An 18,308-nucleotide genomic window follows, 5' to 3' on the forward strand; every position below is an offset into this window, starting at 1 on the left:
AAATGAACATTCTGACAACGGCAATCAAAAAAAAAACTTCAGAATGTGGTGTTTCTTTTAAACAAAAATCAACTAAAATCATTTTATCGTGCAATTTGTTGCTAGTTTCACATTGCTATAGGTCTGTGGAACCGATTTATACAAAAAAGGAGCTTTTTAGACTACGATGTGTTCTGTACTAACGAGGGAATACGCAAAAAGAACTTCGGAATGTAAAACAAGTTTAGACGTATAAAAATTAAATAACAGAAAGAGAGATTCCCAAGACTACCAAAGTTTTGTTAGTGAGAGCTTTTATTTCGGTTTTCGGTTTTGGACGAAATTTCTTGCGGTTTTGCGGTTTTCGGCGATTTTTTGCGCGGTTTTTCGGTTTCTAAAAGGCCCCTACACCCCATCTCCTTATTAGTTATTAGCTGGTTTAAGCGATTTCTTCTGCTGCTTTATGGCCTGTGTTTCTGCATTCTCGCATTTCCCGTGCTTTACAGATTCGCCGTTCGCGCCTGGCCTGTCAGTGACCCAAACTTGAGACCATTGATTGGTCTATCCTCGCACAATTACAAGCCTTCATCTTGTACATTTTACTGAAGCGAGTTTTTATTCATATTAACGAGAAGTATACTTTTTCTTTCTCTCGTTACATCCGGACAATATGCATCGAATAAAAATGAATGTCATGATCAATTAATCAACTAGACTTAAATACCAGGCATTTATAGAGTTCCTTACTTTGGGAACGAGACCGTAGTTTTTGCAAATTATGAACTATGAATGACAACTGCGCAACTTGAAAGATGAGGTATGATCGGCTCGTCCTCTTCATCTGACAGCTCACAGAGTACTATCAGTTCATTTTCGAATCCTACGCTGGCTTTGCTGCAGGAGGCATCCTTATTCACGGTATCAGCAATTGCCTCGTCAATTTGAAATACCTGATTCTCGTGCCAAGCAAAGAAGAAGAAATGAAATGAGAGATCCTATAATTCCAACTCCACCAGCCATGAGAAACGCAGCAATGTAGTTACGAACCTGTCAGCCATTAACCCTACAAAAAATAGAAAGAAATGCGACTTTAAAATGTTCGTTTTCTTTTCGTCTGAGAATGCTACAAAACGAAGTTTGTTAGTCAGTCGATCGGTAAGCCAGTCTGAACGTTATACTAAGAAACATGCCTCAGCTTCCTCTTAGAAACGTGCACTATCCTACCGCAGGAACCGGGACTCGTGTCATGGTCTAAAAAAAGATATACCGAAGTTGAACCTCAAATTAAAGTAAGAATTCTATTCGTCAGATGATCAGTCATCGCAAAACCCCTAAGTCACTGCAGCACTTTGTTTGGCTTAACATTCATTTATCAGTTTATTCGGAGAGGGAGAGAGATTCTTCGCCCTCTCACAGGAAGCAGTTGTTTGTAGTGAGCCGAGTTGTTCGCCATTCCGAACACAAAACATTTACCCTTATTTTTGATTTGTTTGTACGACCTCTCCATCAGCTTTAATTTTCGAACTCATCCCCTTGAGAATTCGAGACCGGGTGGGGTTAAACTGCATAACTGAAGCGAAACTCAGACTTTATATATCATCTATATTCTATCCAGGAACGAAAGAGCTCCGATCAGTCGCGGAAAAAAAAGAAAACAAATCTCGAAGCGAATATAGTTGAAATAAATTGAGAACCTGGTTGTCAGCCCGCATACAGTTCTTTTAAAGGTGTCACGAGCGCTATATAAACTGTCATAAATAGTCCTTTATTTAGATCATTAGGAGATAAGTCTTTGCCGGTTTTGTTTAGGCCATCGCGGTCGCCTTTTTGATTACCCTAGTTTTCTTTCAATTATCAATCAATTCTCTTTTCTTGGATAGAACACCTGTTAGCCATATGCTTCCTGTTTGGCGACGTTCCACCGTTGAACGCCCTTCGTTTGCCACATCATAAGGAACGCCACTTTTAACTTTAGCCAGTCGGAGTTACGTTGCCATAGGAGAAAGAGGTGATCGGAGTTTATTAGTAGTCAGTCTTTACACGCAACTATCGGAGTACCGTCGGAGCATTGGAGTTACCTTTTCCTTTTCAGCCTTTAACGCAGTACCGGACGTAAGTTCTACTCGTTTATATTCGCCTTTTGGTTTTTCCTTTAACCACGCCTTTGTAGATCTTGTAAATTTTAGCTCTCTTTTAATTATGTATTGTAATCTACTCTGTAGTTTTCTCCGCATATGTATAATATTTGGGCAAGTCGACCTAAATAAATGCTGTTCAAGTAAAGGCTGTCCAATTGTTCTACATCGTGCGGTTGACGCTCGACGATCTCAACGCGCACCACGTGCCAGCTACTTGGGTTCGTTACGTGAAAAGTCCGCGGATACCCACAAACGCAGGTAAGCCGTATCTTAACGTGTAGACATGGAGCCATCGAAAACTATGAGACAAGTAAGAGGACAGCCGAGCGCCGGAGGAACCAAGGAGAGCGGAGCTAGGAGTAAAAGAACAATAAAACTGACACGGAAAGCCCTGCAGAACGCAATAGACGACAAACGCAAAGAATTTCTCAAATCGCGTAGGAGGATCCTTAGTGTAATGCAATTAGTAGATGGCTTAAGAGATGACAGCGAAATCGCGTCCTTAGCGCGAGACCTCACAGCTGCTTCAGAGGAGTTCGGAGAGCTGCTACAGAGCTTGTTTCAACTGTACGAGCAAGATTCGTATGGTGATTTCGTGGAGGAAGTTCGACTCGAAGAAGAATACGACACCTTAAAACGAGCTCTCTCAGTTATAGAGAAACTAAAGAATAAAATGAGTTGACAATCCAACAAGTTGTTAGAGACGCGATCTGTCTCTTCTCGTCATTCATCGGTCTCTAAAGCGAGCAACGCCATCGCCAGGCTACAAGCGCTAGCCGATGCAAAAGCGGCCAAAGAAGAAGCTCAATACACGCGCCTAATAGCGGAAGAGGAACTTGAGCGGAAAACACGCGACGCAGAAACTGAAAGAATTCGGCAGCGAGAGAGAGCGCAGTTCGAAAAGGAGATGGCGATCTTAGGAGCGGACAAAAGGGCAGCTATAGCGAACGCTAAACTTAAAGTCTTCGAAGAGGCACTCTCGGAAGAGGATTTCGAATTGCCAGAGTTTAAAGATCCCCAAATTAAGACAGAGGAGCGCACCTCACAATGGGTCCATTCTTCTCCCTTGCTCGACCTCTCGCCCACAGGAAATCTGTCGCGCCCAGAAACCGCACCTAAACCGCAAATTGTATCGGAGCGAACAAAGCCTCCGTCATCTCCACCCCACAAACCGAAAATGTCGGAAAAGACAGGTCAATCTCACGCTCTAAGCCCGGATCCTAATTCAGACCGTAAATTAAACGACAGTCACGGAGAACAACAAAATGCCGCCCTCAATCAACAACCCTTTACCTCATCGACCCCCTTGAGAGATAACAGCGGAAGCCAGTTAATTGACTCTCTCACGGTCGTAAATCAACAAATTGTTGCCGGGCTAGCTAGACAAAACCTGCCGAAATGCCAACCAGATGTGTTCTCCGGAGACCCTACTCTCTTTCACCCTTGGAAATCCGCATTCAAAGCCATGCTAATTGACACTGACGTTTCCCCAACACAGGAAATCAATTACTTGCGGAGCTTCACTAGCGGAAGACCACAGCGCCTAGTAGATAATTACAGGAAGCGACAAATGCGTGACCCCGTTGCGTTACTAAGGGATTTGTGGGAAGAACTGGAGAGGCGTTTTGGGAGCACTGCGGTTATTAACAACACACTGCTGGAGCGCTTGCGCAACTCAGCTACGTTCAACGAGCATGATAATGAGAGTTTGCAGCAGATCTTTGCGCGGACATCGGGAGTCAAGTGACCTACCTCCCGGGACTCGCATGCCTCAATTATCCTAGCGCCATTCAACCTGTAACGGAGAAATTACCGCAGTTCATCCGCGCCAAATGGGAGAAAGAAATTGCTCATTATTCCGACCGCAATGGAGGAACGTACCCCCCCCCCCTTCTCCAGGTTTTCCGAAATAGTAAAAGAACAGGCGAAGATCAAGAATAATCTGAACCTCCTAGCCAATAAAGAGGCGAGACCCCGCAGGAAGAAGAAAACGTTGAAAATGGACATGCAGCCCCTCGATGAGAAAAAGGGAGACTCGGAAAACGAGAAGTGGGAAGGCCGTCGCGGAAGAAACAAGCACTGCCAGTTCCACGACAGGACTAGACATGACCTATCGGAGTGTAAGGCATTTGCAGCTAAAACTCTAGAGGAACGCACACAGTGGATAAAGGACGCGCGCTTGTGCTTTCGATGTTTCAGCCCCGCCCATATCGCAAGCCGTTGTAACGTCCCGCTAAGGTGTACTATTTGTGGAGACAGGCGCCATAATGCCTTACTGCATAAGGAGAGGCAACTGCCCCCCAAATCGGAGCCTAAATCGGAGAACGAAGGAGTCAACCCGAAATGCACCACGCTCTGTGGACCGGCGGGAGGTGAGTAGCCCCCTCGTCACCGGCGAGTTAGCTGACTACCTTGGAGCAAGCGGACCCCCGGAGAAATACTTCCTGTCCACATGCAGTGGGGAGAAAGAGGAGAAGCACGGTCGGCGGGTACCAGGGATTACAGTGCGCTCGCTCAGCGGACCAGAGTTCCCATTGCCAACTCTCACCGAGTGCGACACAATCCCTCAAGACAAGAGCGAGATTCCCACTCCGGACATGGCAAAAAGTTTCCCACATCTAATCGACATAGCACACGAGATACCTTCCCTAGACGAGTCCGCAAAGGTTCAGCTGCTGATCGGTCGGGACGCGCCCGAGCTGTTGAAAGTCAGAGAATTTAGAAACGGCCCAAGAGGAGCCCCCTGGGCGCAACGACTAGCCCTCGGATGGACTATCAGCGGTCAGATGTGCCTCGATTTCCCAAGCGGGCCTGCACATGTTCTCACCCGCCTCACCAGCTTGTCCGCCGCCGCGGAGAGAATCCGAGAGACTGGAGACAAGAACTACGAGCTGGTTCCCTGTCCAAACCAATTCAAGGTCGAGGACCCAATCCTGGAGCATGTTACCGACAGCATCTTCAAGACTACGCGAAGCGACAACGAACCTAGTTTCTCTCGCGAAGACCGTTTGTTTCTGGAGATCATAGAGGCAGGAATACACAAGAACGAGAGTGGTAACTGGGAGATGCCGCTACCATTTCGTGATAAGTTCCAAACCATGCCGAAAAACCGCGTCCAAGCCATGCAACGCTTACAAGGGCTTCTGAAGACGTTCGCCAGGAAACCAAAAATGAGAGCAGATTGCCTGGAGTTCATGGGAAAGATTATTGAGAAGGGCCACGCCTCCCAGATTCCACTTGTGGAAGCCCTACCTCCCCCTGGCCGTTCCTGGTATTTACCGCATTTCGCAACATATCATAACACAAAGCACGCTATCCGAGTGGTGTTCGACTCCAGTATCGAGTTTTAAGGGGTTTCACTGTACAAAGTGTTTTTACCTGGCCCTGACCTGATGAACAATCTCATTGGCGTACTAATGCGGTTCCGCAAGGAGAAAATCGCTGTAATGTGCGACGTGGAGCAGATGTTTCACTCGTTCTATGTCGACCCAGCACATAGGGACTTCCTTCGTTTCCTATGGTTCGAAGGCAACGATCCATCAAAGCCCATAACGGAGTATAGAATGAACGTGCACCTGTTCGGCAACGGGCCCAGTCCCGCAGTCGCCACTTACGGACTTCGCAGAACGGCGTCCAACGGCGAGGAGGAGTACGGCGTGGAGGCCAAGAGATTTATTCACCGCAACTTCTACGTCGACGACGGCTTAGTTTCCATAACGAACACTCAACAAGCAATAGAGTTAGTGAAAAATGCACAGGCCTCACTAGTCACCGCTAACCTACGTCTTCACAAAGTCGTCTCGAACTCAGTAGAGGTCATGGAGGCCTTTCCCACCGAAGATCGAGCTAAGGACGTGCGTGACCTAGATCTGCGTCACGACAATCTTCCAGCGCAGCGATCACTCGGAGTCTTCTGGAATCTGGAGATGGACGCCTTCACCTTTAAAGTGACCCTGCCGGAAAAGCCGTTCACCAGGAGAGGAGTCCTGTCCATTGTCAATTCAGTGTATGACCCGCTCGGTTTCGCAGTGCCAGTCATGCTCGATGGGAGAAAGATACTTCAGCAGCTCGTAGCCATGGGCCATCGGACCAGCCGGAACAACACCCCACTGGACTGGGACGACCCCCTCCCTGCCGCAATGATGAACCGGTGGATGCGCTGGAGAGATTCTCTCACGGAGTTACAGCGCCTGCTCGTTCCTCGTTGTTACCACCCGAAGGATTTCGGCACGGTAGCCAAAGCGGAACTGCATGTCTTCTCCGACGCCAGTCAAGACGCTATAGGAGCAGCTCTTTATCTTCGCCAGTTTAACAAAGCGAACGAAGAGTCCACTTCTCTCGTCTAAGGCCAAGCCAGAGTTGCCCCAGCGCACCCGACAAGCATCCCTCGACTGGAACTATGCGTAGCAGTACTAGCCGTGCAAGCAGCTCAAGAGGTCCTCAAGGAGATCGATATGGAGATCGCTGGTGTAGCGTACTACACCGACTCAAAAGTAGTACTAGGCTACATTACGAACGAGAGCCGTCGTTTCTACGTCTACGTAGCCAACCGAGTACAGATGATTAGAAGTTTATCTACCCCTGAGCAGTGGAGATATGTAGAGAGTGAACGAAACCCCGCGGACTTAGCGACGCGCGGCGTGACCCCCCATTAAGCTAATGGAAACGAGCTGGCTCACCGGCCCGGAATACCTCAGAAAACCAGAGGGTACCCCTCAAGCAGATGAAACATTCGAACTCAGCGCAAGGGACCCTGAAGTCCGCAAAGGAGTGTTCAGCGCCAAAGTGAAGACAACTAAAGAAAGGAGGTCGGACCTTGGAGCAGAAAGGTTTGAGAAGTTTTCCTCGCTGAAATCTCTGCAACGAGCGATCGCAAATCTAATCGTTGTAGTCAGAGAATTTAAGCGCCGGAGAGATGACGAAGCGACATCGGCCAAACCGAGGAGTAAACCAGATAAAGTACAAGGAAAACTCAGACCACCAACCTTGGAAGAGTACGATCAAGCCCTGCGTATCGTAATCAGCACCACGCAGAAAGCGGCATTTGGTGAGCTACTAACAACTGCAAGAATTGAGCCTGAGCTATCGAGGGAAGCCGAGAGTAGTGCCAAGAAAGCTCTCAAGGGATCGCAACTGTACCGTCTCCTCCCGTTCCTTGATGGCGACGGAATTCTGCGCGTCGGAGGCAGACTAAGAAGAGCAGAAATGGAGTACGGAGAGAAACACCCGATCGTGTTACCGAAGAATAACCATGTGTCACAACTAGTAGCGAAACATTACCACCTCAAAGTTCACCACCAAGGGAGGCAAATTACTGGAGGAGCAATTCGGCAAGCAGGATTCTGGCTTGTTGGAGGTCACGATACTGTGACGAAGATCATTGGAGCCTGTGTTCCTTACAAGAAACTAAAAGGACCACCCCTGGTTCAGCGCATGGCAGACCTCCCGCCCGATAGAACCGAAGTCTACCCCCCCTTCACTAACGTGGGCTTCGACGTCTTTGGCCCCTGGACGGTGCAAACGCGGAAAACGAGAGGAGGAGCCGCGAATGCTAAGAGGTGGGGCCTAGTGTTTACATGCCTCAGCAGTAGAGCCATCCACATAGAGGTACTGGAGGCCATGGATGCCAGCGCATTTATCTGCGCGCTGAGGAGATTCTTCGCTTTACGCGGTCACGCCAAACTCTTTAGATGTGACCGTGGTACTAACTTCGTGGGAGCAAACACAGAGCTACAAGAAGCGGCGCCTGAGTTCGATGAGAAGAAGGTGGAGAAATTCGCGACGGAGCACGGATGCAAATGGGAGTTCAACCCTCCCCACGCATCACATTTCGGTGGCGTATGGGAGAAACAAATTGGCACCATACGACGTGTACTGGATGCTATGTTCGCTGAACTAGGCAAAACCCAACTTACGCACGAATTACTGGTCACGCTAATGGCCGAAGTGGTAGCCATAGTCAACGCCAGACCGATATCTGCACTGCCATCCGACAATGACGATCTACAACCTCTGTCCCCTGCAATGCTACTCACGATGAAAACACGCCGAGCTGGACCCCCACCAGGCCAGTTCCTACGCGCCGACATCTATGCACGCCGTCGCTGGAGAAGGGTCCAGTTTCTAGCTGAGCAATTCTGGACAAGATGGCGACGAGAGTACTTACAAAGCCTACAGCCTCGACAGAAATGGACCGAGACGAGACGAGATTTACGCGTGGGGGACGTAGTGCTCGTGCGAGACGAGCAGCAGCATCGTAACAACTGGCCATTGGGAAGAGTAGGAGATGTGATACGAAGCGAGGACGACAGAGTTAGGAAAGTCAGGGTAGAGATCATCAAAGACGGAGAGAGGAAGGCGTATCTACGACCTATTAAGGAACTTATACTACTTCTGCCCGATGATGGAGCCGAACCAAACTATGAGTGACGTTAACACGAAGATTTAAAATAGCGGAGTAGCAAGGATTAGAATCCTTGGGCGAGGAGTGTCACGAGCGCTATATAAACTGTCATAAATAGTCCTTTATTTAGATCATTAGGAAATAAGTCTTTGCCGGTTTTGTTTAGGCCATCGCCGTCGCCTTTTTGATTACCCTAGTTTCCTTTCAATTATCAGTCAATTCTCTTTTCTTGGATAGAACACCTGTTAGCCATATGCTTCCTGTTTGGCGACGTTCCACCGTTGAACGCCCTTCGTTTGCCACATCATAAGGAACGCCACTTTTAACTTTAGCCAGTCGGAGTTACGTTGTCATAGGAGAAAGAGGTGATCGGAGTTTATTAGTAGTCAGTCTTTACACGCAACTATCGGAGTACCGTCGGAGCATTGGAGTTACCTTTTCTTTTTCAGCCTTTAACGCAGTACCGGACGTAAGTTCTACTCGTTTATATTCACCTTTTGGTTTTTCCTTTAACCACGCCTTTGTAGATCTTGTAAATTTTAGCTCTCTTTTAATTATGTATTGTAATCTACTCTGTAGTTTTCACCGCATATGTATAATATTTGGGCAAGTCGACCTTAATAAATACTGTGCAAGTAAAGGCTGTCCAATTGTTCCACATCGTGCGGTTGACGCTCGACGATCTCAACGCGCACCACGTGCCAGCTACTTGGGTTCGTTACAAAAGGAGAAAGTCACTCCAAAAAACGTTTCATAATTTTTTGTCAACGCTAATAAAAAACCTTGCACTAAGTCTAGCCACTCACAGAAGTTTCAGCCTTTAAAGTGCAGGTTTTCCTCATGAATTCGTCTCCAAAGAAGCCCAAAATGGCGATGAATCCTAATATAAACCACGGGACTTGTAGGCTTAGGTTCCCTCTCAAGAAACACCAGATGATTGATTTGAATAAAGTAATTAATGACAAGCCTTGTTTAATAGTTACCGATAATACATATATGCTTTAAGTTTTTTCCTAAAACATGCCAATGATAAGAACCAGAAATTTCAGGTGAAGGAGAATTAAAAAATTTAGGACCTCGATAGAATACGGAGAATTGCCGGATATTTGTGCTACATAATGGTAGACGAAAGGACTTTGCATGTTTTGTATTGTAACAATGGATTTGGTTGTTTATTGTCGGAATATGTTCTCAAATTATCGAGGGAAAATAGCGTTCTTAAACGAGAGCATCAACTGACCTAGATGCATTAAATGAATGTCTTGAAATATAGGCAAGTTAAGCTTCTTAAAACTTATGATAAGTTCTGTATGAGCATTATAATAGGACTTGTCCACCATCCGAATCACACGTTTTTGCAATATTACAATTCTTTGCAGATTAGTTTTATAAGTTGATCCCCAGACTAGATTACAATAATTAGGGTATGGAAGTATCATTGAGCTATACAGCATGCGTCAAGAGAAGCCGCCGAGAAGGTGTTGAAAGATAAAAACTAGATATAAAAATTATACCTATGGATTTAGATATTTTATCAGCTAGGCTAGATTTATGAGACTTCCAAGATAAGTTGTTATCTAAAACTACCCCAAGAAAGACTGTTTCATTGACCGGTGCAATGGTTCTCTCATTAATAACTACATTAAAGTTAGACGCAGACTTGTTTTGCCGTGGTTTAATTCTGCAAAATTTGTTTTAGTTAAGTTCAAAGAGTCCGTTTGTCCTGAACCAATTTGACAGTTCAATGAATTCACAGTTTAAGAGTACTAATTAGGATATCTGGGTCTTTGTGCGAGATGAATAAATTCGTGCCGTCTGCGAATAAGTTTGACTCGAGGTTTGAAACATTGTTCAAGTCATTTATGTATAGGATAAAAAATAGCGGGTCTAGAATTGACCCTTACGGAACCCCACAGTAGATCTAATGGGGGTTGATCTCAGTCCATTATATTCAACAAATGGTTTCCGACAAGCCTTTTAACTACCAGTCTGGGTCATGGCTGCTCTTGAGCCATATTATTTTGAGCCAAATATGCTCCAAACTCCGAAATGATAGCGTTGAAAATAGTGAAGTGGATAATCGTTTGGACAAAAATAGATTTTGCTGACCTTGTGAAGGATGCCAAGTCAGTTGCAGGTTTTTCCTCTTTCCCGACAATTTCGAGTCGGACGGAATGACGTCACATGACACGGCCTAGCTGCCAAGACAGTTTCAAAATGGCGGAATCCGAAGTCGCTTCTTTCGAGACGAATTTCTTCAGGATAGCGGGAACTTAAGAGGCTAAAACTTCGGAGAGTAGAGAAGCTGAATGCTTACTTGCTATAGGCGAAGACAAAAAAAAGTAAGCTCTTTGGAGTGACCTTTTCCTTTGAACTAGCCTGTTTCAGGTGTTCAGTCAGTTGGGGTGCACCGAGAAAAGAGGAGAGCATAAAAAGGAAAGAGGGGTTTGCTGCGAGGAGCTTTCTCGCGTCGCACTCCTCGCTGTTTTCTCTCGCCGTTTTTTGCAAAAACCTGGAAGAGGCTTCTTGTAAACTGATTCAACCAAAATTATCGCTTGCGATGCTTGAAGGAGGACGCAACTCGAACCAGTGTCTACAACATCATATGTCCTTTGACGAGAATAACAAATAGTACACGTCTGCGCGCAGACTAGGCCACTGAATAAATATGTATTTTTCCTCAGCAGTGCACGTTCACAAAACGACTACTTGGACGTTACATAACATCTCAGAATAGAACTGTTTCCCACCAGAAGTCTCTGAGCGGGCTGAAATATATTACGTCATAACGTAACATACAGTGCACGGTCGCCGTTGCACGTGAATAGTCCTTTCCAATAATGCTTGGTTTCGCCGCGGGACTACTCCAGATTTCGTCGCGCGTCGCGCGAAGATTGCTCTCTCGATTCGCTCGAGGGAGACAAAAGCAAAGGTCGACTTACGGGCAAGTCTACACGTGAACAGAGCGTGAATTTATCATGAAGGTGGAATGACTATCAGCGCAGTTTTGAAAGCCACCCAAAAGAGTCAAAGTCCATACAGTTGTTTTCAAAGTTTTCAAAGTTGCTGACTTGCAAATGGCGACTGTTCCACGCTTTGGTGATGTGCCTCGACAAGAAATTGTCGGCCATGGGGCCTTGTGGAAGAGAAAGATTCAAAAAAAAGACAATTTCATTGGTGACAAAAACAGCCTTACCCACATTCAGAGCTTTCTGTGAAGGAAATTATCCTAAAAAATACCGCCATTTTGACGAAATTTCTAAAGAAGGTAGAACGAAACGAAATCCATGTTGATCTAGTTTTGAATTGTTGTGAGTTAATTCAAAGGAAAAAAACTTGAGGTCAGCACAAGAGGACAGCACTAACACAATCATTCGCTTTGCCCTGCAGCGATATTCCATCCCTTTTGAAAAGAGGTTTGACATCATTGCCAACCATGCTAGTTACGAAGTCTTACCGAGTCTATGAAGTGGTTGTGGTTCAACTTAAACGCCAAGGGTTTGTCAAAGTCAACCATCGTGAACCAATAAAGTAAGAGGACTTGGTGAAATTTTATTCGTCATATGATCAGTCATCACAAACACGAAGTCACTGTAGCACCTCGTTTGGCTTATCATAATTTAACAGAAGAAGAGGAACAGGAAGAGAGAATCTTCGCCTTCACACACGAACCATGTCGTTTGCAGTCAGAGTTTGCGCTGCCCAGTAGCTGGTTGAACACGACAGAAAGCACAGGCAAAAACTATGACCCATTTGACTTTTCAGGGCATGGAATAACGTACAAAAAAACGCAAAAAACAGAGACAATCCAAACGTATTCGTAGTAAGGGCATGCATTTGATCTCATCAAAATTTCGTTCGTACACTCCTGTACTGTGGCAAACGCCCAGGTCTCTCGATAACTGACTTAAGTAAATCCGTTACTGTTTGGTACTGCAATATTCCTCTAGCTAGGACAAATGGAACATTTTCTGTTGATTGTAAGTAAGTGAATGTCATAATCTCTTATTGTAAGTTCTTTCAAGAGTACCACAGTTGTATGAGATCAGTCGACAGCAGTACCACTGATCTGTTCTTCATAAGAGAAATGTTGAAGCTCAGCATAATGTGCAAGTGTCCGGACACAAAAGTTAGACTACCATCAGGTCTTACAGTCGGCAACTAACGGGATCTAAAACAATAGAAACATTACAAGCTTTAACATCTTTTCTTGCTCAAAACAGCACTAAAATTATACCAGTGGGAGCTGAAGCTGAACAAAGTAAGCTGCCTTAAAAGTAGTCTGATTCTCAGACGTCCGGAGAGAGGGGCCGCGAACGACCTCGGACGTCTGAAAATCAGGCTACCTTAAAAGTTGCCGTTACGGTAGTCAAGGAACAGTTCACTCCCATTAGCGAAGCTTTTTTCACCTGGTTGTTACATTGCAGTGAATTACCATTATTATTCAAGGAAACATCATATGTAGCTAAGTGTTTTATTTCCTATTTTGAAGACTTTATTTCGTTTTAGTTGTACTTTTTTTTGCAGTATTTTGCGCTCTTATGCTCCGACATGTAGTTAATCAATAAAAGGTCGATTTGTTTTGACTACATCGCATCTTCTAGTGTCGTGCTACACATCGCCAAGCAAAAACATTGAGAATCTTCGGAAACAAATTTGACTGTTTGCCTTGTTGTGAAATAGATTTTAGTTTTAGCAAGCGACCAGCAGTGGTTTTGTGGAGAGCCGGTAATTTGAGGGGCCAGGGAGTTTGGGAGAATTCGTAACACAGCGAAAACGTATCCGCTGAAAAGCAAGAAGTTGCGTGACCCTAGCTATCTAAGAAGGGGTTGGAACTAACCCCCCTCTCTCCCCCGTTCCCCATCTGAATACCATACTCATTCTTATGAACTACACACTCTTTCAGGCGTTCAGTTAGTTGGGGTGCAGGGCGAAAAAGGCAGAACAATAAAAAAGGAAAGTGAGGCATGGTGTGAGTAGCTTTCCCGCGCCGCACTCCTCACTGTTTTCTCTCGCCATTTTTTGCACCGCTTCCAAACTGAAGCCTGAATTTTACCAAAATGTGTCTACTGTTTACTATAAATCCTTTGACGAGAAAAAGTAATCGCACAAGTCTGCACGCAGGCTAGGCCACTGAACAAATAGGAAATTTTTCAAAACAGTGCGTGTTCAAAAAATGACCACAGCTTCGAGGTCACATAACATCCTAGAATAGAACTGTTTCCCGCCAAAAGTCTCTGAGCGGACGGTGACACTGCAAAATCTGTTACGTCATAGCGTAACAGTGTGCGGTCGCCATTTCACGTGAACAGAGCGTGGATTGATCATCAGTGGTCGCATGACTATCAACGCGGTTTTCAAAGTCAAAGGCAGAGAGTCAAAGTCCTTACGGTTGTTTTCAAAGTTTTGCAAAGTGACTGAATTGCAAATGGCGACTGCTTCACGCTTTGGTGATGTGCCGCGACAAGAAATTGCCTGCCACTGGGGCCTTGTGGAAGGCTAGATAGATTCCAGAAAGAGACAATTGGTGAGAAAACAGCCTTACCCATATTCAAAGCCTTCTTTGAAGCCGAAATTATCCTGAAAAAGACCGTGATTTGGACGAAATTTGACTAATAACAAGGTAGGACGAAACGAAATCCTTGATAATTTTTGTTGTAAGTTTTCATTTAAAGGAAACAAAACTTGAGGTAAGTGTAAGACGACAGCACTAACACAATCATTCGCTTTGGCCTTCAGCGATATTCCATCCTGAAAAGAGGTTTGACATCATTACCAGCCACCGAATCTATCAAGCAGTTGTGGTTCAACTTAAACGATAAGGGTTCGTCAAAGTCGACCATCGTGAACCAATAAAGTAAGAGGACTTGGTTAAATTCTATTCGTCAAATGATCAGTCATCACAAACCTCCTAAGTCACTGCAGCACTTTGTTTGGCTTAACATGATTTATCAGTTTATTCGAAGAGGAAGAGAGCATCCTCGCCTTCACACACGAACCATGTCGTTTGCAGTCAGGGTTGGCGTGGCACAACGTCAGCAAGATTACCTCTGCTAGTAAATGGCTGAACTCGACGGAAACTGGCAAAACGATGGCCTGTTTGACTTTTCAGGGCATGGAATAATGTACGAAAGAACGTGAGCAATCCAAAATTAATCTGATGCGCAGTAAGCTAAGGCAAGCATTTGAGCATATGATGCAAAACTTGCTGTACTGTGGCAAACGCCCAGATCTCGATAACTGACTTTAGGAATTGGTACTGCAATTCGGCAGTAGGTAAGAAAAATGAAACATTTTCTGTTGATTGTAAGCTCTTTCAAGAGTGACCACAGTTGTATAAGATCAGTCGAGAGCAGCTGTATCACTGAACTCAGCTGTTGTTCACAACAGAATGTTGAAGCTCAGCACAGTCGTGCAAGTGTCCGGGCACAAAAGTAAGCCGACCACCAACAGGTCTTAAGGTCCGCAACTAACTATCACAAACTTTAACATCTTTCCTTGTCCAAAATAGCACTAAAATTATTCCGGCGGGACTGAAACTGAACAAAGTGAGTTGCTTTAAAGTTGCCGTTAGGGTAGTCAAGAAACAGTTCACTCCCATTAGCGGAGCTTTTTCATCTGTTTGTTATATTGCTAAGGAAACATCGTTGTAGCTAACTGCTTTGCCTATTCAGTTTAAACATTTTTGCTCGTTCTAGTTTATCTTTTGTACATTTTAGTTCTGCAGTATTTTACGCTCTTATGGTCCGACTTAACTTTATCAATAAAAAGTCGATTTGTTTTCAGTACGTTGTACCTTCTTATGACCTTGTTGTGTTACATATCGCCTAGGAAAAACACTGAGATTTTCGAGAAAAAAAATTGACTGTTTGCCCCGTTATTCATTTAAAAACGTTTAAGCAAGCGGCCTAGAGTGGCTTTCAGTGTAGAGAGCTAGAGCCGGGAATTAGAGGGGGCAGGGAGTTTGGGAGAATTCGCACCATAGCGGGAACGTATCTTGAAAAGCAAGAAGTGACGTAAACCCATCTAAGAGGGCGCAGGAACCAGACAGGGGATGGGACGCTTAATTACCCTGCTCCCTATCTGAATACCCTACACTGCATACCATTCTTTTAAACTGGGCTAAGCCTCTTTCAGGCGTTCAGTTAGCTGGGGTGCAGCGCGAAAAGCGGCTAGCAGAAAAAGGAAAGAGAGGCTTGGTGTGAGGAGCTTTCAAGCGCCGCACTCCTCATTGTTTTCTCTCGGCGCTTTTTTTTTTTGGTACCACTTTTAAACGCCTGCAAACTAAACCAAAATTAACTCTTGCGATCCTTGGACGACACAACCCGAACCAGTGTCTACTACAAGTGCTTTGACGAGAAAAAGAAATAATAGACGCCTGCACGCAGCCTAGGCCACTGAATGAATAGGAATTTTTCCTCAACAGTGCGCGCTCACAAAATAACTACTTGGAGGTCATTTTCTCACTAGGTCACATAACAACTATTTTCCGCCAAAAGTCTCTGAGCGGGCGGCGACATTCCAAAATATATTACGTCATAGCGTAACAGTGCGCGGTTGCCGCAGCACGTGAACAGTGCGTGGATTGATCATGAAGATGGCATGACTTTTCTATCAGCGCAGTTTTCAAAGTCAAAGGAGTCAAAGTCCTTATGGTTGTTTTCGAAGTTTTGCAAAGTGACTGAATTGCAAATGGCGACTGCTTCACGCTTTGGTGATGTGCCCCGACGAGAAATTGCCGGCCATGGGGCCTTGTGGAAGGCTAGAAAGATTCCAAAAAGAGACAATTGGTGGCAAAAACAGCCTTACCTGCATCCAAAGCCTTCTGCGAAGGAAATCATACTGAAAAAGACCGTGATTTTGACGAAATTTGATAAGAAGGTAGAACGAAACGAAATCCATGCCGATTTTTGTCAATGTAAGTTTTAAATCAAAGGAAACAAAACTTGAGGCAAGTACAAGAAGGCAGCACTAACACAATCATTCGCTTTGGCCTGCAGCGATATTCCATCCTGAAGAGCCGGTTTGACATCATTGCAAACCATGCTCAGTTTATGAAGTCTTACCGAGTCTTCAGTGGATCAGTTGTGGTTCAACTTAAACGACAAGGGCTCGTCAAAGTCGACCATCGTGTCTCAATGAAGTAAGAGGACTTGGTGAGAATTCAGTTCGTCAAATCATCAGTCATCACAAAACCCCTAAGTCACTGCAGTACTTCGTTTGACGTAACATTCATTTAACAGTTTATTCGAAGAGGAAGAGAGACTTCTCACCTTCACAGACGAAGCATGACGTTTGCAGTCAGGGTTGTCGTGGCCGACAGTCAATAAGATTACATCTACTAGTAGTTTCCTGAACTCGACGGAAATTACTGGCAAAGTGATGACCCATTTGACTTTTCAGGGCATGGAATAATGTACGAAAGAACGCGAACAATCCAAAATAAATATGCCCAGTAAGCTAGGCCATGCATTTGAGCTTATGATGCAAAAGGCTTGCTGTACTGTGGCAAACGCCCAGGTCTCACGTTAACTGACTTTATTAAATCTGTCAGTCAATTCGCCTGTAGGTAAGAAAAATGGAGCATTTTATGTTGTAAGCTCTTTCAAGAATACCACAGTTGCATAAGATCAGTCTACAGCAGTACCACTGATCTGTTCTTCACAAGAGAAATGTTGAAGCTCAGCATAATGTGCAAGTGTCCGGGCACAATGGTGAGACTACCATCAGGTCTTACAGTCGGCAACTAACGGGATCTAAAACAAGAGACACATCACAAACTTTAACATCTTTCCTTGCTCAAAATAGCACTGAAATTATTCCAGTGGGAGCTGAGGCTGAACGGAATAGGCTTCCTTAAAAGTTGCCGTTACGGTAGTCAAGAAAAAGCTCACTCCATTAGCGGAGCTTTTTCATCTGGTTAAAATGTCAAGGAAACATGGTTGAAGCGAAGTGTTTTGCTTATTTCTTTTAACATTTTAGTTCGTTTTAGTTTATCATTTTGTACATTTTAGTTTTGCAGTATTTTATGCTGTTATGGTCTGACATGTAGTTTATCAATAAAAAGTCGATTTGTTTTCAGTACACTGTATTTTCTTATGACCTTGTTGTGCTACATATCGCCAAGGAAAAACATTCAGATTCTCGGGAAACAAAAGTGACTGTTTTCTCCACCATGAATTAAACGTTTTAGTGAGCGACCAACAGTGGTTTTGCAGAGAGCCAGGAATTAGAGGGGCCAGGGAATCGTCGAGAATTCCCATTCTAGCGAGAACTCACCCCGAAAAGCAAGAAGTGGCGTGACCCTCTCTGAGGAGAGGCAGGAAATAAACCCCTTGTTCCCCATCTGAATACCATACGCAGACTTTGATCGCAATTGCAAGTTGAGCTGCGAAAGCCTAATTCGGACAGGGCTATGGCTGTCCCACCCTGGAAAGAACGATAAATGTTTGTAATGTCCAAATAAATTTGAAAAATATTAATAAAAAAGCGCCCTTGGAGGAATTACAAACGTTTCGGGCACAGCACTTTAATGCTGATGAAGGGCTGTACTCCAAGCGTTTGTGAAGTTTAACTTTCTCAAAAGGACACATTTCACTACTTTTCTCTTCAGTCAATTTTGCAAATTAATATTCGCGTTTTAAAGTGTCACGCATCAACAAGAGAGAATGACTTCCTTTATCCAAAGTTTCCATGCATAAATATTTCCACTATCAATACATGAAAGCGTTAATGATAAGTGGAAGTATACATTTTACGTCATGCCTCCAATATAGGCTTACAATAGT

The 18,308-nt window shown here is 44.7% G+C and overlaps 4 protein-coding genes across 5 annotated transcripts; all 4 read left to right on the forward strand.

Annotated features, from left to right (window-relative positions):
- Window positions 1-4,382: 4,382 nt before the first annotated feature.
- LOC145496393 (uncharacterized) lies at window positions 4,383-5,485 on the forward strand. Its single transcript, XM_081476019.1, has one exon. It carries the CDS (start codon window positions 4,385-4,387, stop codon window positions 5,465-5,467), a length of 1,083 nt encoding a protein of 360 aa, XP_081332145.1. The 5' UTR covers window positions 4,383-4,384; the 3' UTR covers window positions 5,468-5,485.
- A 48-nt stretch (window positions 5,486-5,533) lies between these two features.
- Window positions 5,534-6,463, forward strand: LOC145497461 (uncharacterized). Its single transcript, XM_081477264.1, has one exon. It carries the CDS (start codon window positions 5,534-5,536, stop codon window positions 6,461-6,463), a length of 930 nt encoding a protein of 309 aa, XP_081333390.1.
- A 313-nt stretch (window positions 6,464-6,776) lies between these two features.
- LOC145497462 (uncharacterized) lies at window positions 6,777-8,546 on the forward strand. Its single transcript, XM_081477265.1, has one exon. It carries the CDS (start codon window positions 6,777-6,779, stop codon window positions 8,544-8,546), a length of 1,770 nt encoding a protein of 589 aa, XP_081333391.1.
- A 1,770-nt stretch (window positions 8,547-10,316) lies between these two features.
- LOC145498304 (uncharacterized) lies at window positions 10,317-18,257 on the forward strand. 2 transcript variants are annotated; one of them, XM_081478212.1, is made up of 4 exons: window positions 10,317-11,788; window positions 11,911-14,143; window positions 14,260-16,401; window positions 16,521-18,257. In XM_081478212.1, the coding sequence occupies exons 3-4, from the start codon at window positions 16,123-16,125 to the stop codon at window positions 16,665-16,667; spliced, it is 426 nt and encodes a 141-aa protein (XP_081334338.1). In that variant the 5' UTR covers window positions 10,317-11,788; window positions 11,911-14,143; window positions 14,260-16,122; the 3' UTR covers window positions 16,668-18,257. The 2 variants fall into 2 exon arrangements, with proteins under 2 accessions (XP_081334338.1, XP_081334337.1); XM_081478211.1 differs by having other exon boundaries at window positions 10,317-14,143.
- The last annotated feature ends 51 nt before the right edge of the window (window positions 18,258-18,308 follow it).

Source organism: Orbicella franksi, chromosome 9, assembly GCF_964199315.1.
Source record: "Orbicella franksi chromosome 9, jaOrbFran1.1, whole genome shotgun sequence".
NCBI classification, from domain to species: domain Eukaryota; kingdom Metazoa; phylum Cnidaria; class Anthozoa; order Scleractinia; family Merulinidae; genus Orbicella; species Orbicella franksi.

Excerpts from the sequence above, each read along its gene's own strand:
- LOC145497462 (XM_081477265.1), top strand. The coding sequence starts at position 6,777 with ATGGAAACGAGCTGGCTCACCGGCCCGGAATACCTCAGAAAACCAGAG.
- LOC145497461 (XM_081477264.1), top strand. The coding sequence starts at position 5,534 with ATGCGGTTCCGCAAGGAGAAAATCGCTGTAATGTGCGACGTGGAGCAG.
- LOC145496393 (XM_081476019.1), top strand. The coding sequence starts at position 4,385 with ATGCCTTACTGCATAAGGAGAGGCAACTGCCCCCCAAATCGGAGCCTA.
- LOC145498304 (XM_081478211.1), top strand. The coding sequence starts at position 16,123 with ATGACTTTTCTATCAGCGCAGTTTTCAAAGTCAAAGGAGTCAAAGTCC. Across the intron at positions 16,402-16,520 it reads TGACGAAATTTGATAAGAAG|CGATATTCCATCCTGAAGAG; the intron begins GTAGAACGAAAC and ends TTTGGCCTGCAG.